The sequence below is a fragment of the Aspergillus multicolor genome (genome assembly GCF_047715735.1).
Source record: "Aspergillus multicolor strain CBS 133.54 unplaced genomic scaffold BDW74scaffold_35, whole genome shotgun sequence".
Lineage (NCBI taxonomy): Eukaryota > Fungi > Ascomycota > Eurotiomycetes > Eurotiales > Aspergillaceae > Aspergillus > Aspergillus multicolor.
Window position 1 is genome coordinate 223002 of NW_027395986.1, and position 25152 is coordinate 248153.

General features: G+C 52.4%; 5 protein-coding genes and 2 non-coding genes across 7 annotated transcripts; 5 read left to right on the top strand and 2 right to left on the bottom strand.

Annotated features, from left to right (window-relative positions):
* Positions 1-2479: 2479 nt before the first annotated feature.
* On the top strand, positions 2480-7095 carry BDW74DRAFT_161201 (RNA helicase SLH1). The gene has a single exon (XM_073725749.1). The coding sequence runs from the start codon at positions 2799-2801 to the stop codon at positions 6609-6611; it is 3813 nt and encodes a 1270-aa protein (XP_073579566.1). The 5' UTR covers positions 2480-2798; the 3' UTR covers positions 6612-7095.
* A 716-nt stretch (positions 7096-7811) lies between these two features.
* On the top strand, positions 7812-7922 carry BDW74DRAFT_t188. The gene has a single exon. It is a non-coding gene; the product is annotated as a tRNA-Ile (tRNA).
* A 38-nt stretch (positions 7923-7960) lies between these two features.
* On the bottom strand, positions 7961-13079 carry nte1 (lysophospholipase). Its single transcript, XM_073725750.1, has 2 exons — positions 12554-13079; positions 7961-12474 (listed from the first exon to the last, which is right to left on the bottom strand). Exons 1-2 carry the CDS (start codon positions 12925-12927, stop codon positions 8262-8264), a joined length of 4587 nt encoding a protein of 1528 aa, XP_073579567.1. The 5' UTR covers positions 12928-13079; the 3' UTR covers positions 7961-8261.
* Positions 13080-17844: 4765 nt separating this feature from the next.
* Positions 17845-18775, top strand: BDW74DRAFT_161206 (GNAT family N-acetyltransferase). The gene is made up of 2 exons (XM_073725751.1): positions 17845-17927; positions 18009-18775. The coding sequence occupies exons 1-2, from the start codon at positions 17888-17890 to the stop codon at positions 18491-18493; spliced, it is 525 nt and encodes a 174-aa protein (XP_073579568.1). The 5' UTR covers positions 17845-17887; the 3' UTR covers positions 18494-18775.
* A 31-nt stretch (positions 18776-18806) lies between these two features.
* BDW74DRAFT_188058 (sugar phosphate isomerase/epimerase family protein) lies at positions 18807-19920 on the top strand (the record flags this gene model as incomplete). The annotated part of the gene is made up of 1 exon (XM_073731632.1): positions 18807-19920. The coding sequence occupies one exon, from the start codon at positions 18807-18809 to the stop codon at positions 19812-19814; it is 1008 nt and encodes a 335-aa protein (XP_073579569.1). The 3' UTR covers positions 19815-19920.
* An 823-nt stretch (positions 19921-20743) lies between these two features.
* On the bottom strand, positions 20744-22205 carry BDW74DRAFT_91076 (uncharacterized protein). The gene is made up of 2 exons (XM_073734051.1): positions 21784-22205; positions 20744-21721 (listed from the first exon to the last, which is right to left on the bottom strand). Exons 1-2 carry the CDS (start codon positions 22024-22026, stop codon positions 20972-20974), a joined length of 993 nt encoding a protein of 330 aa, XP_073579570.1. The 5' UTR covers positions 22027-22205; the 3' UTR covers positions 20744-20971.
* Positions 22206-25030: 2825 nt separating this feature from the next.
* Positions 25031-25124, top strand: BDW74DRAFT_t189. Its single transcript has one exon. It is a non-coding gene; the product is annotated as a tRNA-Ile (tRNA).
* Positions 25125-25152: the final 28 nt, after the last annotated feature.

A 25152-nucleotide genomic window follows, 5' to 3' on the forward strand; every position in this document is an offset into this window, starting at 1 on the left:
TTTGCAATTGGCATATATATCACCTGTTCCTGTTTTGACCGTATTAGATATCCGCGCAACATCTTGCATTTCCATGAGTAACACCTCACCACCCTTGCTTAGTGTAAAATACGTCGATTCAAGAATTTAGCAGCGACTCATGATGATCAACATTGGACTCTCAATCATCGTTTCTCTATTTCCTCTATTTGCTGCTAATGTGGCCTGGCTGTGAATATTTGTGTTGCTGTCTACGCCGGTTACAAGAAAATATATTACCGCCGTTTTCTTGTGCTCTTGGACCCCGGCCAAAGAAGAAGCTTGTGAAGTGCCTGTTCAATTAGGAGTGACTGATTGGAAAAGTGAGCAAGCAACTGTAAGGCATTGCTACTCTATAGCTTCTGTGGATCAGTCTGCTCTGTTCAGTCATCATCCACTGCAGTGGGGCTGCCCGAGGATTTCCCCGACTGCTCCAGCTCTTTGTTTCCTCTTTATCCCCTCATCTGTTCGCTTCCTTTCGACCTCTTCTCTCCTTCAACAAACTCTCAGGCTCGCTTTAGAATACATCTTCAAGCCTCAAGATGAACGAAACAGGATCTATCGAATCGCAGTGGCTGGCTCAACTAGCGGCCATGCGCCAGGCCATCGCAGATTTGAACCTCACCAAAGACCCCGCCAACACCCAGCTTGCGTACGGCAGCGACCTCGACCTCGACCTCGACCTAGACGAGCACTCATCTTCTGCCGGGACCGTCGATGATGTCTGGGACCTGATCAGCTCCGACGACGAGTCGGTGAGCGAAGGTCTCTACGAAGTCGATGATCTCCCGTCCCCTCCCGCCTCCCAACAATATGATCAGACGTGGCTGCAGGAGAGATGCCAGATTCTCGCTTCCCAGCAACCTGTGATGGATTCGAACGAAATATCCCAGCAAATTATAGCCTCGCTGGCTACCGACAGTGGCGATGACGAGCTACAGATGTCCCTAGCTGAAATCGTGGGGTTTGACGACCTGGATTTCGTCATCGAGTTGATCGCGCATCGGAAGGAGATACTGGGGAGCTTAGATGCTGGTCCAAGGAAGACTCAAGCCCAGACGGATGGGTTAGCGTCTGGACGGTTACAGACAAGGGCTGAGCGGGAGCAGGCACTCCGGCGGCAAGACCTTGAACATAAAAATGCGGCGTTGATGCCCGAGCAGACTCGCCAGGGACCTAAATACCCGCATGTATTCAAAATGCATGACTCGAGGAATACGCTCGCCTTGAATGGGAAGAGCTACGGATTGCCAGTGGGTAGTAGGCAGATCGACGAGCCGAAATATACGGAGGTCGAAGTCCCAGCTGCGAAGACCGGAGTCCTTGCACAGCAGCAGAAACTAGTTCCGATCTCATCTATGGATGGTCTCTGCCAGGGCACATTCAAGGGCTATAAGACGTTGAATCGAATGCAGAGTTTACTTTACGATGTCGCCTACAAGACTAGCGAGAATATGCTGATTTGCGCGCCGACTGGTGCGGGTAAAACCGACGCTGCTATGCTGACGATCCTCAACGCCATTGGGAAGAACACGATCCCGAATCCTGCTGAGCATCCCGATGCTACCGAGTTCTCTGTTCTAGTGGACGATTTCAAGATCGTTTATGTTGCTCCCATGAAGGCCCTCGCAGCCGAAGTTACCGAGAAGCTCGGCAAACGCCTTGCGTGGCTTGGGGTCAAAGTTCGTGAGCTGACTGGTGACATGCAGTTGACGAAGCGTGAGATTGTGGAAACCCAGATCATAGTGACCACCCCTGAAAAATGGGACGTGGTGACACGAAAGAGTACCGGAGACACGGAGCTTGTGCAAAAGGTCCGCTTGTTGATCATTGATGAGGTCCATATGCTTCATGATGAGCGTGGTGCGGTCATCGAGTCATTGGTGGCTCGTACTCAGCGACAGGTGGAAAGTACCCAGTCGCTCATTCGCATCGTCGGTCTATCGGCGACCCTGCCAAACTATGTTGACGTTGCCGATTTCTTGAAGGTTAACAAGATGGCCGGATTGTTCTTCTTCGATTCATCTTTCCGACCAGTGCCCCTTGAGCAGCACTTTATCGGTGTCAAGGGGAAGCCAGGCTCTAAGCAATCCCGCGATAACATCGATACTGTAGCATTTGAGAAAGTGCGGGACATGCTTGAGCGAGGGCATCAGGTCATGGTGTTTGTGCACTCGCGCAAAGACACGGTGCTGACAGCACGCATGCTCAAGCAGATGGCAGTCCAAGACGGATGTGAGGCGCTCTTCAGTTGTCATGAACATGAGAATTATTCCAACGCGCTTCGAGATATGAAACATGCTCGTGCTCGAGAACTGCGTGACCTGTTCTCAAGCGGGTTTGGCACTCATCATGCCGGAATGAGCCGAAGTGACCGAAACCTCATGGAGCGTATGTTTTCTGAGGGGTTGATCAAGGTCCTCTGCTGTACAGCCACGCTTGCTTGGGGTGTTAACCTTCCAGCGGCGGCGGTCGTCATCAAAGGAACTCAGCTGTACAACCCGCAAGAAGGTAAATTCGTGGACCTTGGTATTCTGGATGTCTTGCAGATCTTTGGTCGTGCTGGTCGTCCTCAGTTCCAGGATACAGGTATCGGTTTCATTTGCACGACACACGATAAATTGAACCACTACCTGTCTGCAGTAACTTCGCAGCAACCGATTGAGTCTCGCTTCTCCAGTCGGTTGGTGGATAATCTGAATGCTGAGATTTCCCTCGGAACAGTGACCTCGATCTCAGAAGCAGTTCAGTGGCTGGGCTACTCCTATCTCTTTGTGCGCATGAAGCGTGAGCCTCGGAACTACGGCATTGATTATACTGAAATGATAGACGACCCTGGGCTTGTTCTAAGGCGTCGCCAGCTCATCATTCAGGCTGCGCTTGTTCTACAAAAGAGCCAAATGATTATCTACAACGAGAAGACTGAGGAGCTCCGGGCTAAGGATGTTGGACGTATCGCAAGTCAATATTACGTACTGCAGACAAGTATTGAGATATTCAACGAGCTAATGCGGCCTCGGTCTGGCGAGGCAGATGTCCTACGAATGATCAGTATGAGTGGTGAATTTGACAATATCCAATCCCGCGACAGTGAATCGAAGGAACTCACTAGACTTCGCGAGGAGGCAGTCCAAACTGAAGTGGAAGGCGGGAACGATTCTGCGCAAGCAAAGACCAATATCCTGCTTCAGTCCTACATATCTCGGGCTAGAATTGAAGACTTTGCACTGGTCTCGGACACCGGGTACGTGGCGCAAAATGCTGCTCGTATCTGCCGCGCTCTGTTCATGATTGCGTTGAACCGACGCTGGGGTTACCAGTGCCAAGTACTTCTCTCCATGTGCAAGTCTATCGAGAAGCAGATGTGGCCATTCGACCATCCTTTCCGCCAGTTCGACCTGCCGCAGCCTATTTTGAGGAACCTGGAAGAGAGACTGCCGTCATCGTCTGTTGAGTCGATGAGGGATATGGAGACCGCGGAGCTTGGCCAACTTGTCCACAACAACAAAATGGGCAAAACATTGGCCAAGTTGCTGGATAACTTCCCAACGCTCAGTGTCGAGGCTGAGATTGCGCCGTTGAATCGTGACGTTCTACGCGTGCGCCTATTGCTCTATCCCGAGTTCACATGGAACGATCGACACCACGGCGCTTCTGAGTCTTACTGGGTCTGGGTTGAGAATTCAGAGACTGCTGAAATCTACCATCATGAGTACTTCATTCTCAGTCGGAAGAAGCTTTACGATGACCACGAACTGAACTTTACCATTCCTCTTTCCGACCCGTTGCCGAGCCAAATCTATGTTCGAGCGATATCTGATCGCTGGTTGGGAGCTGAGACCGTCACTCCGATATCATTCAAGCATTTGATCCGCCCGGATACCGAGAGTGTGTATACGGACCTTCTGGACTTGCAGCCACTCCCCATATCTGCTTTGAATAATCCCATTCTTGAAGAACTGTATGGCCAGCGTTTCCAGTACTTCAATCCGATGCAGACTCAGCTTTTCCACGTTCTATACCATACCGCGGCGAATGTGCTTCTTGGATCGCCGACAGGTAGTGGAAAGACGGTGGCTGCAGAGCTGGCCATGTGGTGGGCTTTCAGGGAGCGTCCGGGCTCCAAAGTTGTGTACATTGCGCCCATGAAAGCGCTTGTCCGCGAGCGTGTAATGGACTGGGGGAAACGAGTCACAGCGCCTATGGGCCTAAAACTGGTGGAGCTGACTGGAGACAACACGCCCGACACGCGCACAATCCGAGATGCCGACATCATCATCACCACGCCAGAAAAGTGGGACGGTATCTCCCGTAGCTGGCAGACCAGAGATTATGTCCGCAAGGTGAGCTTGGTCATCATTGACGAGATTCATCTGCTTGGCGGTGACCGTGGACCTATTCTGGAGATCATCGTGTCCCGAATGAACTATATCGCCTCGCAGTCGAAGGGATCGGTTCGATTGATGGGCATGTCGACGGCTTGTGCAAATGCCTCGGATCTTGGAAACTGGCTTGGGGTCAAGGAAGGACTGTACAATTTCCGCCACTCCGTTCGACCTGTTCCTCTTGAGATCTTTATCGACGGGTTCCCTGAGCAGCGTGGGTTCTGCCCTCTTATGCAATCGATGAATCGACCTACTTTCTTGGCCATCAAGAACCACTCGCCCGAGAAGCCTGTTATTGTTTTTGTCGCCTCGCGTAGGCAGACGCGACTGACTGCCAAAGATCTGATCAACTTTTGCGGAATGGAGGACAACCCTCGTCGTTTTGTTCGCATGTCAGAGGATGACCTGCAGTTGAACCTTGAACGTGTCAAGGATGATGCGCTGAGGGAGGCGCTCTCCTTTGGCATCGGTCTGCATCATGCTGGTTTAGTAGAATCCGACAGGCAACTAGCGGAGGAGCTCTTTGCCAACAACAAGATCCAGATCCTTGTGGCCACCAGTACTCTTGCGTGGGGTGTCAATCTTCCTGCCCATCTTGTTGTCGTCAAAGGAACGCAATTCTTCGACGCCAAGACCGAGGGCTACAAGGACATGGATCTGACGGATGTTCTACAGATGCTGGGTCGTGCTGGGCGTCCTCAGTTCGATTCGTCCGGCATTGCGCGCATCTTCACACAGGACTCGAAGAAGGCGTTCTACAAGCACTTTTTGCATACCGGTTTTCCTGTGGAGTCTACGCTTCACAAAGTCCTTGACAACCACTTGGGCGCCGAAGTCTCTGCGGGAACTATCACCACCAAACAAGATGCTCTAGATTATCTCACTTGGACGTTCTTCTTTCGGCGTCTGCACAAGAATCCGTCCTACTACGGGTTGGAGATTTCAGCGGATCAGCACAACTCTCTTGAAGCTCAGACATTGGCGCAAGACTTTATGATCGACTTAGTCGACAAGTCCCTTGGCGAGCTGTCGGAGTCTACTTGTATTGTTTTTGATTCGGCCACCGGCGAGGTAGATGCAACCCCCTTTGGCAAGATCATGAGCTACTACTACCTCGCGCACAAGACGGTCCGCTACCTTCTTTCGCACGCGAAGCCGGCGCCAACTTTCCACGACGTCCTTAGCTGGATGTGCTCCGCCACCGAATTCGACGAGCTTCCTGTCCGTCACAATGAAGACCTCATTAATGCCGAGCTCTCGCGGAACTTGCCCCTCTCCATTGACCCAATGGGCGACCTACCCTTGTGGGACCCCCATGTCAAGGCCTTCCTACTCCTTCAGGCCTACATGTCCCGCATCGATCTCCCAATTTCTGATTATGTAGGTGATCAAACATCCGTCCTCGACCAGAGCATCCGTATCATCCAGGCCTCGATCGATGCAATGGCGGAACTGGGCTACACGGCCGCGTGCCGCACGTTTATTAGTCTCCTGCAGAGCATCAAATCCGCCCGGTGGCCAACCGACCACCCACTCTCCATCCTCCCAGGCGTGGACCCATCTGGTGGCACTGACAACAAGAGCCCTCTCCCATCAAGCCTAACCGCGCTCACTTCCCTATCCCTCGGAGCAATCACGGCGCTTCCCGCGAAAGCTAACCTCTCAGGACCCTCTCACTCTCAGTTCACCAGGGCAACAGGCCATCTCCCGCGACTCGCAGTGTCCGTCCCACAGACCTCCGAGCGCGGCATGACCGTCTCTCTAACGCGCAAGAACCGCCCCACCAACGCAGACTTCCGCGTCTACGCGCCGCGATTCCCCAAACCGCAAACAGAAGGTTTCTTCTTGCTCGTTTGTGCCGCGAAATCCGACGGTCAGGACGGAGACCTGGTGGCGCTGAAGCGTGTTTCGTGGCCGACCGGCAATAACAACGACAACAGTCGCGGGAGGGGGTCGAACAGAGGCGGCCAGAATGCCAGGAATCGAGGACATGGACACGGTCCCGTGTCGACCAATTCAACCGTCAAGTTCCCCCGTGGTCTACCTGTCCCGGAACGTGTCAATGTGAGGGTCATGAGCGATTCGTATCCGGGGATGGAGTGGGTTGTTTCTGGCGTCGAGGTTGCCGTTGAGAATGGTGGAAGTGGGAAGGAGAAGGGCGTTGAGACGCAGGTTGTGGCTGAGTCGAGTGTTTTTTTGAAGGGGTGATTGATTGCTTGAGTTGATGATGGATTTGGTCTTTTGTCTTGGGGTGTGTGCTTGCGCTGCGGTATGTTGTATCTAGGCGGGGAGTCTCAGTTGCATGTCACTATGGTCTCGGCAGACTGGGCGGTTATGATCCCAAGGTGCGTACCATTGCGGTCCCCACGGACAAGCCGAGATCCCAGGGCCCCGAGTCCCCGACAGCTCTGGCAAGCGCAAACGTACAGACTCGCCATTGTCCGATGGGTCTAAGGGCCCTCGATCAGGCAAGGGTACTCGGACTGCGCCTCCAAATGTGCCAAATGGTCCGAAGAATCAGCGGCGGACATTCCTGGCTTCCTGAGCTGCTCATCGAAATTCCAATGCCGACGCTTTGTTATTGGCAGCTTGTTTGATAGCGGCCACGGAGGTATAGAACCAGGCTTGGTAATAGGCCAGTTCATATATTTGAAATAATGCTTAGAGGACGTGGTCTATTGCGATATATACTTTCTCACTCCTTTTCTGTTGCCTTACTGGGTCCAACCTCCCGCTATGTAGTTTGATAATGTAGGTGTACTTAAGTGGGTTTGGTCTCTATGGGTCCTTTTCCCTGCAAAGCGCGTTTGTGCATAGGGGCAGGGTCAAGGTCTTGCCTAACCATTCCATGGTCATTGCCCGTAGAGCCGTGAACCATCCTTGGTACACTTATTCTGGGGCTGAGCAGGTGAGACCGTGTAATTGACCGTAGGTGTCGATACATGGACATTGTACGTCTCATTGCGTAGGAGGAAGCAGAAATATATGTTTCCACTCTTTCCACCAGATAGATATCGACATGTAGCACAACATAAGCGATTGAGGACCACAATACACCCCAACTGCCAAGATGAGTAGATAGCCCCAAGCACAATATTATAGATCTGTGCCAGCTATCCATCCATGCCAGGTATGAGTAGGCCACGGTACCTATCTAGCTGGAAAGAATACATCAGCAGATGATCCAACGGGCTGCTAGAGAAAAGAGCAAGACAACGACGCTTGTCTATCTCGCTGAAGAGCTGGATCCTATCCCGATTCCCGACTAGACATGAAGCATGCCCTGTACAATACAGAAACTAGACTAGGATGGTGAAATTTGTGGAGTTGGAGTGTAGAGAGGACCGGAAATGACAGACGCAAATTTCTACATGATAATAGCAATTATTGATCGCTTCTTCAACAAGCGGTTCCATAACTCAGTTGGTTAGAGTGTGGTGCTAATATTAGCCGCCTGGCCGGATAAACAATTATCCGATTGTTACGCCAAAGTCGAGGGTTCGACCCCCTCTGGGACCATTTGCTTTTTGCTTTTGTATTTTGTACTTGTTGCATCTTAGCAAAGCTGCAAGCTAAGCGCAGCCAGCATCAACACACGTAGAGTTATTTAACTGGCTTGATGGGCTAGTTGGGTTTGTGAAACTTGAATGCTTCCACTGGCTAGCACTGTGAACTACGTACACAAACACATGGCAACTGTCTTTCGTCATACCCGTCACTTCGTTGAGCCCGAAGTGACGGGTAGTATATGTTACAGTATCAAGCACGCTATCTCTATCTAACATATCACACATATTGGCCCAAAATACCGAGCGCCAACAACGCCGAGTCCGTAACATCGTAATGAGAGCCGCGAGCTTAGATACTTGCACGTCGAGGTGCGAGGGTACGCTGAAGCTTCTTCTTTTCCTCCGTCTCCTCCGGAAGTGGCAGAGATCCCTGACTCTTGAGCTTCTGCAGGTACTCCTTACCATAGACATAGCCAACCTGATAGATTTCATCAAAATTGCCGAACTCGAGAGTGCCGTACCGGTCGATCGGAGGGCGCATGTAGAGACAGCCTGGGATGTTCTTCGCCCGTTCGAGATTATCAATGGATGAGACATATGCTAGGCGTGCCTGGATTTCAGATAGGGTTGGGGGATTCGGGACGGATGAGAACGGATTCCAACGGTTGACGACTGACCACATGCCTGACAGGGAGTCGCCATAGCCCTGAGGGGTATTATCGTCGATGGAGCCAACATCGATTGCGAAGATCACGTCTGCGCCTAGGGTTTTCATGTGCGCTACGGTGAGATTATCGATGTAACCACCATCGAGAAGCATACTCCCCTCATCACAAATTGGTGGAAGGAGACCTGCTAGTGACATTGACGCGCGCACGTAACGCCAGACATAGCCGGAAGAGTGGTACTCAGCCCGGGACCGGCTAATGTTGGTTGTATTGCAATAGAACTCGAGCCAGAAATCTTCAATCTGGCTATCCCCGAAAGTTTTGAAGATACCGCGGTTGAACTCATGGCCGGTTGTATACGACACGGACGGGTAGGTTAGATCCAACGCAAAGCGCCATATACTTCCCATACGGCCGGCAAATTTCTTTGCTCGGCCGTACATTGGTACGACATCTGCATCTCGCGCATATAGACCGCCAATAAATGCACCGATTGATGTCCCACCAACAATGTCAACGGGAATTCCAGCCTCCTCGAGGGCTTTGATAACACCCACGTGAGCGATACCTCTTGCGCCACCTCCACCGAGAACAAGACCAACTGCTCTTCCACAGAGGCGACGCGCCAAGCGGTGGAAGTCACCTTTGAACGGTGTCTGAGCCGAGTAAAGAGGTGTCTGTCGAATGCGACGGGAGGTATATTTCTGAATCTCGGCCTGCAGAATCTGAACTCTTTGTTTGAGTACCGTGCCAAGTCGTTTCGTTTGAGGATGCGATGGCTCAGCTGTTAGTCTAAAAGCCATTTGAATATGGTGATGCCCACCGTTAATCCACACACGGTTTTTGAGCCACTTGCGTGTAACTCCAGGGGGGCAGTATCTGTCCGCATGTAACAAGACGAGCTCTTTACGTGCTGTAGTCTTCATACCGAGTAGAAACCTCTCATACTCGCCCACGTTTGGGGAAGACTCCGCAAGACCTACCAAGAGGATACAGTCTGCCTGGCTAATGCAGGTCTGTGTCCAAGGAGAGTTCACGTTGGTGTCAGCGATGTATAGAACCATCCCATACTTTTCCTCTAAGTCGGCTAGATACTGCGAAAGTTTAAGCTTTCCCATCCTGCTAAAAGCGTGCCGCCCAAGGTGGTTCAGAATAGCGGCTTGGTTCAAGGAGGTCACACCGTCGGTGACGCCGATTTGTTGGAGAGCATTCAGTAGCCGATTGCCGAATTCCACGACAGGAACGCCAGTGGTAATGGGAAGAATGCCAACCGTACGCAGGTTGAGGGTTGATGTCGCAGTCTTGACACTACCCGTATTGCCAGGCTCGCCTTGCTCGGTCATCGGATTTTCGACCAAATCTCGCATCCGCTGAGCAATGAGCTTGGAGACCTGGATGGTTATCCCAGTGTGCTCCTGTGCAAGACTGTTAAAGAGAGACCGAGGAAACTTCGCCAGCTCGGTATCTCGTATGGCGTGCAATGTGGCGGGCCGCGTTGACTCTGTCATGACTTCCAATTCGCCCACACTCTCACCCTGTCCATGCTCACCGACGACAGTCATTTTGCCTGCTTTTCCCTCGTGAACTGACCGAAGACGACCATTTAGAGTGATATAAATAGCATCACTTTCGTCACCCTGGTGATAGATGACTTGGCCGGCATTCACCTGCACCCATTCCAATGCGAAATCAATATGAAGGAGCAGGCGCGGAAGGAGGCCTGTCAGTCTCTTTGCTAACGTCAATAGAGCAATCGGATATCGTTCAGCCAGCCTCTCTAGGGACGCGCGTGGAAGGAATCCAACATAGACATCCGTTTTGGCCACGACATCGGTATAAGAGCGGTAAGAAGCCATCGCGCCAACATATCCTTGCATTCCTCCAGGTTTGATCATGTAAAGAGACTTCCGAGAAGGTTTTTTGCGCTTATACTCATTGGCGGGCACTGCAGTAGCGGCGCCGCGTGATGTAGCCGTCTGCGTTCGTTTCAACGTTGGGAATGGCTCCTCCTCAGGTTGCGCATGGCCCGGCCTGGATATCCCAACAAGATCCTCCCCCGTATCATTGACCTGGACTCCTACGTCTAGGAAGCCATCTATCACATAATAGAGACCCGGATGGCGTTCACCCTGCTCCACTAAGACTGAGCCTCTAGGAAAGTAGACGATCTCTATGTCGTTGAGTAGCTCTTCCCTGAGATTGACAATGGGTGATGTTCCTCCAGCACTCGTGACGGACATTGACATCATGGACTCGGTTTCAGCATCTCCAGACCCTTCATATGCATCCATGAAACCGAACGCATTGTTGCTGAAAACAGCCTTTTGGCGACGTGAATCATACGAGACTAACTTTGGGGATAGTTCGCCAGAATGGCTTCCTTTCCGAAGCGCATCGTGTGAGCGGGGTGTCAAACCGATGCCATTCATAATACAGTCCAGGATCGACTCGCGAAAAATAGCATCTTCGTCAACAGAATCCTTTCTCTGGAGTGAGGATCGACGGAGAGGCGAGTGTTCTTTCTCGGTTAGCGGGGAAAGGAGTCTCGGAGTGGTAGCAAACTGCTCATGCTTAGGCCCAAACCTAGAGAGCTGGATGGTAGAAAGCAAGTCTCCAGGACTAACTCCCGCTGTGTCGCGCTCACTGGGAAACCTTTCCGAGTTTACAAGAGAAATAGGCCGCTTTGCTGTGGGCAACTTTGCTTTGAGAGCAGCCTCTTTTCTCATGAAACTGCTCGACCGACGTCTTCTGCCGGCATAAGGGTTGTGTAGCGCAATCCCTCTAGTCACCTCTTCCGAACCTAGACGGTCCTTCTCTTTGAGAAATTTGTCTTTTAGTCGATCTAGAGCTGATCCGCGAATGTCATTTGGCAAGTCATATGTTGTGAACTTGGTCATCTGCTTCTCAATTCCGAGAACCTCGTCCGTGAGACCGAGATAGGAGTGGGCCGTTGCGAATGTAACTCTTTGAAGTCGTGTAAGAATTACCTGGACGATATGGGCTGTTGCTCTGGGGTAGAGCCGCGTCAAGCGTCGGAAAGCACTCGCAGGGATGATTGCAATGGTCGTGTCTACCATTGCCCGTGCCACAATATCCGGGTGAACTGACTTCCTGCGGTTCCCAGGCACCCGTTCCGAAGTCGAATGGCCATTGTGGCGGTAAAAAGAGGTACGGCTCTCTCCCAAATTTAAAGGCGGCACTGAAGGCAGAGATTCGCCGTCACCGTTAATGGTAGAGCTATCATCCTCTTGATGCCTAGGTACTGCCATAGGCGATCCATTTAGCGTACCACCGGGGCTATCCATAAACGGCACGGGCACTCGAGCGGGACTTGGCTGAACACTGGATATACTTGACTGCGAGTCCTCACTAGCCCTCAACCGGATGTCCTCGGTGAACAAGGATAAAATTGAGAATAAGGATGACATAGAGGCGCCATTCTTCACTTCTGTGAGCAGCTGATACCCTTGTCTCCCAGCTTGAGCTTGCTCATCTTCGTCGGAGGAAGCCTCGAAGACCTCGCTATTCAGGTTGTGCTTTCCACTCCGCATGGACTTGACGAAGATCTGGACTAACCCGTCCACGACCAGGCAAAACCCTTTCTCTTCCTCAAGTTGGAGGGTCTCACCCGCAATCAACTTCCTAGTCTGCATTGTGCGCGTCAGCTCGTGAAAGACGGGCCTCTCGAGGTATCCAAAGACTTTGATCGCGCTCAAAAATTCATCCAAGTAATTGGCCAATCCCGGCTTCGAGTCGCCTTCCTGCACATCGGGGAATAGGTCGAGTTGCGGTTCCTTGCGCTGAGGCTCCGGAGGCAGGCGACTGTACATATTCATGAACCGATAGCGGATGAACCAACTGATGGTCGAGATGAGACCCAAGACGATCAATAATCTAGAGATGAGAATCACATGTTAACAACTATATCCCCAAGACAATTGCTGGACGAGCGCGTAGGGGTAGTAGCTCTTACAATGTAGTGAAATTCATCGTGAACGTCAAGCTCATTGAAAAGAGCGTGAAGAGCCATGTTGGCAATGTGATGGTCGAGAAGGTGATTATCCAGTATAGAATACTTGGAATGGTCTGGAAAACCAGGGAAAACAGCCAACCGATCCACCCCACCATGGTTGTAGGCGTCGGAAGGGATAACACCGGCGGCGGGGGAAGATGGTTAGAAAGGCGTGGGAAGCCGGAGACGCTCGCGCTTATGGCGGGAATCGAGGTGGACAGGGAGGAGGTCGCTGCGACTGAGGTGGTGGTGTCGGGGAGAGAGGATAATGACGCATGTAGAGAGCCTAGGTCCGGGAGGTTGGGCGAGGCAACACATGCTCCACTGTCGGCCATTCTCACCTCGAAGCTTGGAAGAGACGACGCTAAACCTGGCAACTAGGCAAAGGCCACAGGGCTGCTCAGCCGGCAGCGCTATAATGTCTCGGAGGCCAAACAAATCGCGACACCATCGTCAAAGCGAGCCGCAACGTGCCCGCATATGGCCCGTTGGCTGGCTGTCGATCGGCGTCCCTGCGGAGTTGGTTAATCGCGAGTGAGGGTGAGCTGATGATGGTCGGAGCAGGGCGCGTTGTTATCGCAAAGCCTCCGAAAATAAGAAGCCGCTCAACCCGGGTCTCTTGCTTCTCCTAGTCGGGCCTGAGAGGGTGTGTGGTTGCGGAGCGAGAGAGCTGGACCGTTGATCGGGAGCTCCTTCAGCTGGAGCGGCTCACATGATTTCTTCACCATTGCCTCTAAAAAAAGGCTGATGGAAGCTAAGCATACCTATGGAAGTACGCCCAATGATAGAATAATGATGATGATGATGATGTTTTCTCCGTGCATGGGGTTACGCTAAGCAGGTTGGTGATTGCCTGAAGTTACGGAGTACATACTGTCCCTGCCTATCGTAACAGAATATATCTTGCACCTCTTCGGACTATGTACCAGTACCCCGGGCCTAGTCAAGAGTACAAGGTAAGATCCGCAGCCACATACCTCCAAATGAACCAGCTCCGCAGCGTTGTTCCAGAGCATTGCTAGACCTAGAGCTGGCGGAAAGAAAGATAATATACCACAACGGTCAGATATGGAGTAAATAAACCCACATCGGACTAGAACATTGAAAGAGACGCCCGTTGTCTTGGCCGGACTTTCTGCCACTCCGGCCTTTCTCCGCCCGGCCACGTTCCCTTGTAGACTGTCGCTCGGTCGAGCTCATGCTCTTCTGCCGGTCTTTATCTGCTTCTCGCTCTACTTGTATTACTTCTTTCCCTTTCTTTCTTGTCTCTCGCTATTTAAAGTCAACTGTGGCCTAGGCCTAAAGGCCCGCCACAGTCATGTTTCAGGTACGTTCGTCAGCTCGGCCGGGCTTTGTCTATTGCTTCTCCGCTCCGAGAGGCTTTGCGGCTCATAGGACTGACAGGCGATGAATTGGATAGCGTCTACGTGAAGCAATCGATTCGCGCATAGCGGAGGAGCAGGCTAGACAACGATCATCGCAAGAGTCCCTCGCCCGCTCCAACTCCGCTCGTCGGCCGCCGGGTCGCAACATCTCACCAAGCAGACGACCTTCCCGCCCCCGGAGGAATACCGGGACCCCTGTGCGCGGACCGGATCCTACCGAATTTGAGCAAGAATTCGCTATTGGGGATGATGATGCGTCAAGCAGGTCCGCTACTCCCCGGCCGGAGTCGACAGGCACCCCCGATAACACCCAAGGGGAGAATGGCGAGAAGACCGAGGGTGTAGCGGAGGCAGCACCCGAGCCGGGGAGCACGCCCGGGACAGAGGCAAGCCAGCAGCCCCCGGAATTATCGTCTGAGGTGAAAGCGAAGCTGCGCCGGCTGAATAAAATGGAGTCGCGCTACCAGGGTATGTGCTGTGGTGGGGATGGGTGCTCACCTGATCGCTGATACTTCTTCGCACATAGAACTCTTGAAAGCATATCGGGCGGCCCATTCTCGTGTCTTGTCGATTGAGCCCTTTGAGGCGGCGCTGCGAGAGAACACACCATTGGCCTCGATCGCCGATCCGAAAGCGCTGACTGAATACTTCAATCAGATTTCGCTCAAGGGAGACATGGTGGCGGAGGAGCTCAAACGTGTCACCACTGAAAAAGATGAGTTCAAGGGTAAGTTGGAGGCTGCCGAGAAATCTGAGAAGGCTGCGCGAGATGAATTGAATACTTTGAAACAAGCCGCTAGTCGCGAAGAGCAACCGAAAGACGACCAAGATCGCACCACATCGCCGAAGCAGTCTTCCAAAGAAACCAAGGAGGAGACCGAGGAGTTTTTTTCTTTTGACAATGAAATCCCCCGGCTGGAGTCTGAATTAAAGGAGAAACAAGAAGAAGTTGAGAGCCTGAAAGCTCAGACGGAAAACTTGAAGCGCGACTTGTCGGTGGCACGCGAGTCTACCGAGGGTATGGTGCATAACCTCGAGTCTGCTACGCGTGAGCTTACAGAGCTGCGTGATTTCAAGGATAAGCAAGAATCGGAGATGGAACACTTGAGGACCTCCAAACAGAAGGAGATGGATAAACTCAAGTCTAAGCTTGAAGCATCAGAAGCCGTTGTGACGGAGACCAATGCGGAACTTGAGAAGCTAAAGGAGGATTTGCAGCAAAAGATCGCCGAGATAGAACAGCTACAGGCCCAGGTCAGCAAAACTGAAGACGCTGATCAGCAGGAAGGGCTGACGTTGAAGATGGGCGAGGTTGAGCAGGAAAAGAAAGCAAATGAGAAACGGCTTGAGGTTCTACAGGGCCTAGTGGACAGTCTTCGAAGCCAGCTCAAAGAATCACAGGAAACACTGTCCGGTCTGAAGACAAGCATGGACCAGAAAACACGGGATTATGAGAAGCTGAAGAAGGTCGTTGACTTCCTTGACGGAAACCTGCAGGGCAACGTGAAATGGCAGGAATCCAAGGACAAAGTCACAAACGGCCAGGAAGCCAACTTCGAAGAGCTTCGACAGACACTAGCCCCGTCGCAGGTCTCGGAACCAGCAAAGGAGAAGCCCGAAACCACCTCGCAGCCTGCCGCTGCCACAGGAGGGGCGGGTGCAGGAAAGAAAAAGAAGAACAAGAAGAAGAAGGGAGGTAAAGGAGGCGAGGACAACAGCAAGCCGGCAGAAACCGCCGCTCAAGAACCCGTTGAACAAACAGTTCCACCAGTCGATTCGAGCTCGGTCCTGGTTGAGCTTGAGAAGAAGGTTGCGGATCTAGAGCAACTGTTGATAAACAAGGAAGAGGCAATCGATCGTCTTGACGCCAAATTGAAGGGCGAAGAAGATCTGAAGGAGGAGATTGAGTCCTTGCGTGACGATCTTCTGAATATTGGCCAGGACCACGTCAAGGCCAAGGACAAGATCAAGGAGCTTATGGCAGAGAAGACAGCTTTGGAAGGAACAATCTCCGAGCTGGAAGCAGAAATTACAGATCTTCGAGCAAATAACGTGAAATCTGCGAATTCCGCGAAAGCTCATAGCGACCTGAAGGATGAATACGAAAGCCTTAAGGTGAAGTATACGGCAATTGAAACGGAACTCTCTGCTGCGCAGCAGCTGGCGACTACAAGGTTCAAGGATATCACCGAACTACGCGAGTCCATCCAGAAAATCCAACCAGAGCTTAAGAAACTGAGAGGCGAGAGCGCAGAGCTCAAGTCGACGAAAGATGAGCTAAAGGCCAAGACAGCAGAGCTGAGAACATTGGAGGGCAAGCATGACGATTTACAAGCAGAGTTGAAGACCCTGAAGTCTTCGGTTTCGGATCGCGAGACGGAAGTAAAGACTCTCAACCAAAAGATTAAGCAAGAGTTGGATAGTCGACTGAAAGCGGAAGAAAACCTGACAGTTGCTCAGTCCGACCTGCGTTATTCGGAGAGCAGAAAGCAGGAGGCCGTCGAGGGTAAGCAAAAGGTCATGTCGGAACTCACCACCGCGCAGGAGGAGTTGAAGGCAGCATGGTCACGATTACGTGAATACGAGCAGCAGACAGCGCAACTAAACAAGGATCTGGAGGGATTGCGGGAGGAAATCCAGCTAAAAACAGCTCAACATTCTAGTGCGCAGAGTTTGATGAACAGCATGCGCGATCAGGCATCCGAGATCGGCATGCAGATGAAGGAGGCTCGGGAGCGATGCGAGAGCCTAGAAGAGGAACTAGCAGACGCCCACCGCCTCCTCAGCGAACGGACCCGTGAAGGTGAAACCATGCGACGCCTCCTCAATGATATCGAGGGCCGGGCTGAGGCCAAGACTCGCGATTTCAAGGAGAGAATGGAGGCGGCCATTGAAGAGCGTGACCGTGCTGAGGACGAAGCAAGTGCTCAGGGTCGGCGTCGGGCCCGCGAACTCGAAGACCTCAAAACCAAGCTTCGTGAGATGGAGAAGGCCTTGCGAAGCGCAGAGGAGGACAAGGAAGAGCTGGAGCACTCGCAGAAGGACTGGAAGCGAAGACGTGACCACCTTGAAGCACAGGCAGAGACGGCCACGCAGGAACTCCACGATGTCCAGCAGGCCATGGCCCGGCTGCGCGAGGCCTTGGATGAAAGCGAGAAACAGGTCCGGGATCTGGAGAAAGAAAAGGCTGAGCTGCGTCGGTCCGTGGAGCAGACGAACACGCGGTTGGAGAAGATGCGCAAGTCAAGCATGCTTGCCGATGATAGCCGCTTTGGAACGAACCCGCAATCTTCACGCTCATCCATTGACTCTGGATCCCGGAAAGGTGTGACGTCTCCTGTTCCCAAGACGCGCAGCCCGTCCACACAAAGAAGCGAGACGCCTACTGGCGGTATTGACTACATCTACCTAAAAAACGTGCTCCTCCAGTTCTTGGAGCAAAGAGACAAGAACTACCAGAAGCAACTAATCCCCGTTTTAGGGATGCTTCTGCATTTTGACCGGTGAGTTGCTCTTATCATCCTGCCTTTACTCCATGTCTGACTGGAACTAGAACGGACGAGCAAAAGTGGATGGCGGCCATCACCTCGAAGTAGGCGAGACTGGCCTGCGGCTGCTTACAGTATAGACACACTAGGGTACATAGTTCGTTCTTGTTCTATTGATATGGAGGATTTCAGCATACTTTCAGGATAGAAATGAGATACCAGGCTTTTGAGTTCCTTGCCTTCCTGTCTTTGCTGTACGGACTACGGAGTATATGGAGTGGCCCAGTCAGATGGATAGTGGAGCAAAGAGCCGATGTCATAGGGCGGAGACCGTCTGTCGGATCTCCAGATAAATTCTCTCCGCATTCCAAGCTTCACAAGTTACACCTCCATCTCCCCTCACAATCAACACCAAGCCCACAATGTCAGACAAGCCCACAATCCGACTCGCAACACCCGAGGGTAAGACCATCCACCCGTCCAAGCTCAACCGCGCCACCCAGCCACCAGATCCGGCGCATCAGCGTCACTAACAGCCCGCAGACGTCCCTCTAATCCTCCAATTCATCCGCGAACTCGCCGACTACGAAAAAGCTCTGCACGAAGTCGAAGCCACCGAGAAGTCCCTGTTGGCCACGCTCTCCTTCCCCGACGACGAGCCAAAGCGGGGCTCCGTGTACACGGCGCTCATCACGCCGCCCGCATCGCCGCAGAACCCCGCGCCCGCCCCCGTCGGCATGGCCCTTTTCTTCTACAACTACTCCACCTGGCGCGCCGCGCCGGGCATCTATCTCGAGGATCTGTATGTACAGCCGTCCGCGCGCGGAAACGGCTACGGGTTTAAGTTGCTGCGGTGGCTGGCGGCCAAGGTGATTGAGGTTAAGGGGCGCAGGCTGGAGTGGAGTGTGCTTACGTGGAATGAGCCCAGTATTCAGTTTTATAAGCAGGTTGGGGCCAAGGCGATGGATGAGTGGTTGAAGATGATGGTTGACGGGGAGGCGCTGGATCGGTTGGCGGATGGGGCGTGAGATTGAGGTTGATGGTAGTTAATACCGGATGTTCGCATATATTCCCGTTTCTATACAGTATTATTAGCATAGAATAGAGTACCGGTCTTCCAGATTCTTTTCGGCTTTGGCACCGAAAGGTTCCACTGTCTCATTTTGATGCGGGGGATCTGGGTTGCAGCTGGCGTCATCGCCTGTAAGTCCGAGACGGCTGGAAACCGATTTCCGGCCGCTCTCGCTACAAGAACGTCAGGTGCGCCTGGGCTTTTGATACCTACTGTAGATAGATACCTACCTACGATAGAATAGAATAGACACAAAAGACAACAAACCAATGGCCCTCCCCAACGCCATCGCAATCGGCACCTCCTGCCTAGGCCAGAACCCGACGCACAAGCTAGACGACAAAATCCGTGCCGCCGCACAGCAAGGCTTCCAGGGTCTCGAAATCGTCTACGCCGACCTCGCCCGCTACAGCTCAGACCACGCCATCCCGATCCTCACAGCCGCAACGCAGATCCGGCAGCTCGCGGACGACCTCGGCGTCGTGCTGATCTCGCTCGCGCCCTTTGAGAACTACGAGGGGACCAAGATTCCGCTGGCAGAGCGCCTCGCGCTCGCGACGCACTGGCTCGATCTCGCGCGCGTGCTGGGCGCCTCGTTCCTCCAGGTCCCGTCGCAGTATGGGAGTCGGACGGAAAGTATTGGGGATGAGGGGGTTCTTGTGTCGGAGATGAGGCAGCTCGCGGACCTGGCGGGTGCGTCGTCGCCTGTTGTTTTGATTGCGTACGAGCCGTTATCTTGGGGGACGTGGTGCTCGACGTGGGAGGAGGCGCTGCGGCTTGTGAGGCTTGTGGATCGGGCGAATTTCGGCCTGTGTTTGGATACGTTCCATGAGGTGACGAGGTTATGGGCGAGCCCGGTTGCCGCGTCCGGTATTTACCCCGATGGGCGGGAGAGATTGGCTGCTTCGCTGCGGCGATTTGGGGAGACAATGCCGCTTGATAAGCTGTTCTATGTGCAGCTGTCTGATGCGGAGAGATTTGATCCGCCGTTCTCCCGGGATCATCCGTGGTTTGTTGAGGGTGAGGCACCGGAGTTTACATGGTCGAAGCATGCGAGGCCGTTTCCGCTGGAGGCGGAGTTTGGGGGGTATACGCCTGTTGTGGATGTGGTGAGGGCGTGGGTTGTGGAGAGTGGGTTTGGGGGGTGGGTGTCGATGGAGATCTTTGACCGGCGGATGCGCGATGAGAAGTATGGGATTGAGACCGCGGCAAGGAGGGCATGGAAATCGTGGGAGAAGGTCCAGGCTGAGGTTGGGAGGGAGAAGGCGAAGGTATGAAGGTTTCAAGATTTAGACCAGGCTAGGTGTAACGGATTGGAATGTTGGAAAGTCGCTGGTTTCTGAGGCTGACTCTGCGAAACATGAAGAGCAAGACTAGTAATAGAATTAAGGATAAAAGGGCAGAGAGAATGGAAGATGTACGGAAAAGACAGTCAAATCAGTCAAGCCAGCAAACCTAAAAGTAGACACAAAATATGGACAAACAGAGGAGACAGTACAAGAAACAGAAACAACAACCCTGTCACAAAGTGCCTAATCCTAAGAGTCCTTCGCGGCCAAAACCACCTGAGCAATCGAGAGCGGTAGTGACGATACTGTCACAATTAGAGTTGATACTCCCAAAAGAACCACCGTCCAAAACGTGAGCCACTTCTCTTTGGATCGATCATCCATAAAGACACCTCGTACCGTGTTCGGTGTCTGTTGCTCATTATAATCTTGTACGACGCGGAACCGCGGCCCTATTATAGGCAGGTCGCCTCCGACTGAAAACGCCTCTAGGTCTAGAAGCTGGCCATCCTCGTCTTGGACGGAAGCAGGAAGAAGGCGAGTGTCAAGTGTTGAATGCAGTTCAGCCCTCTGAAACAAGCGGCGAATGAGAGATCGTCGCCTATGTGAACAACTGCAAGAGCCTCAGGATCCGTGGAAGAGGTCTCTTGTTGAGTCGCCGCATCATCTGTAGGGGCGAGATCATCCATCTCATGCTCGTTGGGAATTGGAGGGGAGACGCGAAATATTTGGAGAATTCCTAACCATGAGCGCAAAGAGCGCGGAGACTGTTGGTCGCCTGTTGCATGGTTTTCACTTCTCGGAAGCAGCCGGCTATGTTCGTCTCGAACGGAGTCGCGGAGTGCAGGCACAGATTGGACACACTGCAACAGGAAGGGATCCACATCCCGTACCTGGCTCAATTTAGCCAACTCCTTGCTCAACAGTTTCCTTGCCTTTGACGTCCCAAAGAGTATCCTGTACGAGAGTAAAAACTCTCGAAAGAAGTCAAGGAGGCCCAGTTCCTGTATGTCTGTGGGAACATCGGACGTAGTTTCCTGCTGGGATTGATCGATGACCCATTTGGCTATCCTGTATCCGTAAAAAGAGAGCGCGCGCGATTAGAACCTCCATTTAGCAAGCAAAAGAGAAACAGTGGAGGAAGCTTACTTCTTCATCTCGGGGACAAGGCTTCCGCTGCCAAGTATGCATGCAACACACACGGAAGGATAGGAGTACACAGATAGAGTGCGCGTTCGGTGATCGAAAAGAAGATGGGCCGACATGGTGTCTACCCACTCTAATCTCACGCGCCCTATGGTAGAAAGGCAAGCAAAGTTAACCTTTGCTATCGACAAAAACTCACTCCTGTTATTAACTCCCGAGTTGTCTTGAGGAACAGAACGGGACTTCCCGAAGTGTGAGAACAATTGCTGCATGTGCTCTGAGTCTGACCTGACAGCAGAACAATACCGGCCCGCGTATTTGGCCTTTAACGTAAACACTTGCGGTTCTGACCTTGTGAGGGCGGGCTCGGGAGGTGCAACAGGTATAGAGGGCGCTAGGGACGCCGAGACCAAACAGAAAGTGTTCACGAAAGCCTGCATAATGGAGGCTTTTTGCTCAGTCGTAGTATGGTTGGAGATGTACGGAGCAATCAGCTGCTCAAGAGTGGGGTTCTCCCTTTCATTTGGTCCGAGTGTTCCCCAGGCGTTGATTATTGTGCTATACCATGACCAACAGGTGGCAGGCGCATGAATCAGACTTCTCATCGTTTGCGATGTTGGGTCTGCGGAGAGCCGATCATATTCTGCTTCCAGATGCTGACAATATACGAAGAGTCCGGGGTATGTGCGCGCGTCCTCGGCGGAAACGCCGAAGATGTCTAAAATCGCTTTGGATCGATCATCGGTTTCCTGCGAGGGTTAGCGACTGGGAGCTCATTATCGCTTTCGTCCCTTCGTGTCTTTGGACTTACAAGGTTTAACGCGCGCTCGAAGACAACAAGATGAGCCTGCGGTCGGTTGAACCAGCTGGTAATCTGGGTCCTGAATCTTTGAATGCGATCCATGGTGTGAGTACACCTGAGCGTTTTAGGGCGAAGAGTAGATTGGAAGTTGTCGACCCAAGATTGACGCTGCGGAAGGAATAGTAAGAGACAGCAAAATGTAAAGAGTGCCGTAGAAAACAATCTATGGATGAAGGCTCTAGCTGGAAACATTGGGATATTTCAGTGTTTGGGTTGCGCCCTTGCAACCATGGAGGAGATAAGAATAGGTTGCAGCTACAAACGGTGCTGTTTGGAAACCCAAAGACCCAGCGACCAGGATGTTCATGTCCCAGAGGATGAGCTGGATGATCGACCGATTGACAGCAACAGCACAGGATATGTGCAGGTCCTCGAACAGGGCCAAAGTCGCTGAATCCTCAGATCGGACAGAGCGCATGCCCTGGTAGATGTAGCTACCATTCTCGGCCATATTCGGGCATCGTCGCTAAGGCGAGGCGTTGTAATGACAGACAAGCCGGCCAGCAGAAGTTCCGCATGTGTAGGTAGCGCGGAATACATCCACAGTCACGTCAAGAGCCTGTGACGGCAGCTAGGTATGTTGTCCTCGTTTCCATTGCTTTGACAGCATTTGGAAAATGCCAAATTTCAAACCCAACTGGGGTGCCGGGACTCGGGAAAGCTGGAAATCGGGATGCGCGTTCTGAGCAGCACAGAACCTTTGCAGTGGCTTCGGTCTGATCCAACGCGTTTACCCTCCTTGCTGCCGATGAGATCGAGCGCTGACCGAAGCTTGTCACACTGCTTCTCCGGCAAGCATAGGTATTGCCAACGCGGTTTCGCGAGCCCGGCAAAATTGTTCGCCAGAGACGGGACAAGTCCTGACACCAACGTATGGGATACCGGCAGCTCGATGGGCCCGATTGGGCAGGGTAGAGCGTACGAAGACGGGGTTGGCGTTGGCAAGATGGAGATGGCAGAGATGACCATCAGAAAAGAATCCCTAGAGTTCCAGACAAGCGAAGCAGCCTTTCCCCTTTTGGGCTAGTATGACTCTTTGGGACTAGCGCGCCTGTGGCCTTGAGAAACGAGAACGAGACGCTGGTCTGGATTTGGATCTTTCGCTTATCCCTCGCTTCCTTGTCTCCTTGGGCATGACGTTGAGAACTCTCTTTCTTTGTTCTCCAATGCAACGGAGAGAGCGGGGATGGACATAAGTATCTCGGTGGAATCCCTCTGGAGATCATCCCCACCCACCACTCCTCCTCCACCTAGTCTAACCCACAGATCAAAGGTCTTTCCCCATGTCACTCTCCGTGCAAGACTACAGAAATTCCCCGGCCTACAGTGTCTATCTGTTTGTTCTCAAGGAAGTATGCTCCACCGCTCCTTACTCTCCTGCACAAAACCTAACCCGCTGTCTCCTGGTAAGATGGCTCTATCCATCCCGGCCATCGCTATCTGGTCACTGCAGCCCGTCTAGGGATTCTAAATACCTGGATAGAAAAGCCATAGACACCCGCGGTGCACAACTCCTGAGGCAAATCAGCAGCCGCTGGTATGTGTTCAAGGCAGAGCATGAGAGCGAGCGTGTTCTTGGACAGCCCGTCCCTGAAGGACATTAAGGACGGGATCTTTTTCACCCGTCTTACCTCCGAGGCCAACCCGACTTTATGAAAAATGGACTGATGGATTTGGATTTGCTGTGCTTGAGTTGTTTGTTTGTTTAGCTTGAAAATTGTGGCTCACATCTATGACCTTTGCGGATCTGTATCTAGGTGGAATATATCATGGGAAAAAACAAGGCAAGCCCGCTGAAGCTGGGATGCTCCATGTGATTTCCTCTTCCACTAATGCAAACAAGGAGCAGTGGCTAGGCAAACCTGGGTTTCTACTAAGTCTGAGTTACCGCTTTTACTGCCTGCCTTTGACTCCATTCACTCTGTACCTTGACTTTATCTACTCTGCCACAATGAATGAAACCAATCTTTCCCAGATACAAAGCCCAGTTCCTCAAGTCTCTCGTTAAAGATCCTATTCTCCCCTCGTCAACATCTTCCCTCTGTTTCTCCACGCTTGCTTACAGACTCCCCACCCAACCTGAGCCTTCAAAACCTCGCTATTCGACCAATAACCTACCCAAGCAACTCAACAACCATATACTCCGCGAGCCAACATGGCCATTCACCAAGCGCGCTTTGTTCACTTGAACGTAAGCTCTCTCGCCGCTCGGATGCCGAGCCAAGCCCATCCATTGCGGTTCGGCACTAACAAGGTCAAAATGCAGGGTCTCAAGGAGCGTGGGAAGTTCTGATTCCTGGCGACCGCATGCAGCAAGAGCGTGCTCAAAGCCTGGTACTGAGAAGTCCGCAGGCTGACCAACAAAGTCAAGCTAATCAAGAGCAACGTGCGATCGTGGGACTAATTTATCTACGACCATGCGCAGTTCGCGGTTGAGGACTCGTGCTACGGACATCCAACGCTCCACCAGTTTCGAGGAAAGATCGAGTTCGAACGCCTACCGGATGTCCATCCTTGATGCGTTGCCACTTACAGCACTACTCCGCTCCTGGTCCTCTGGTACCGGCGGGTGCCGTCCTTTGTCCCTTTGTGTTTACCCCGGAGCTATTTTTGTTCGCATGTGATCGAGCAAAATCGCCGGTCTCTTTCCTTTGCTAACTCCCGATCTCCTGTTAGAGTGTGGGCCAGAAGAAATTGAATGGAGCCTTGGGGGCGAGGATTGAAGTGGCGTAGACGAGAGCAATTTAGAGATAGAAGAAGAATAGAGGCTTTCCTGGGCCCATACGTGAGTCCAGTAATAGAGTGCGAAACGCTGTTCTTGCATGTATTGCTACATAGTTGCCTATGGTAGACAATCACAGGTTTCACTTTTGGCACGTCTAGTATGGCTCCAATCTTCCTGCCAACTGACGGAGACAGCCGTAGCCGACATTGTTAGCACAAGTCTAGACGAAAGGCAATGGAGGGGACTTTGGAACTCCATGTTGTCCAGCGGATATAGCGATTGGATGGCTTGGGCAGCATGAGTTGGCCTCTAGCAAACGGAGAAGGAGCAGGAAGACCGAAATCAACGAGATCTAAGGCATTCTAAGCCGGAATTGAGGGCAATCTTCAGAGGGGCTTTGACCGCTACCTCATGCGCTCTTTGATCAACTTGCGTTATAATTCAATCATTGCCGCGCAATGCACAACAACTGGTTCCGTGGCTCAGCTGGTTAGCGCGTGGTGCTAATATTGGCCTTATAAGCTAGTAAACGCCAAGGTCGAGGGTTCGATCCCCTCCGGGACCATTTTTTGATCATCAAATTTTTTCCCTCT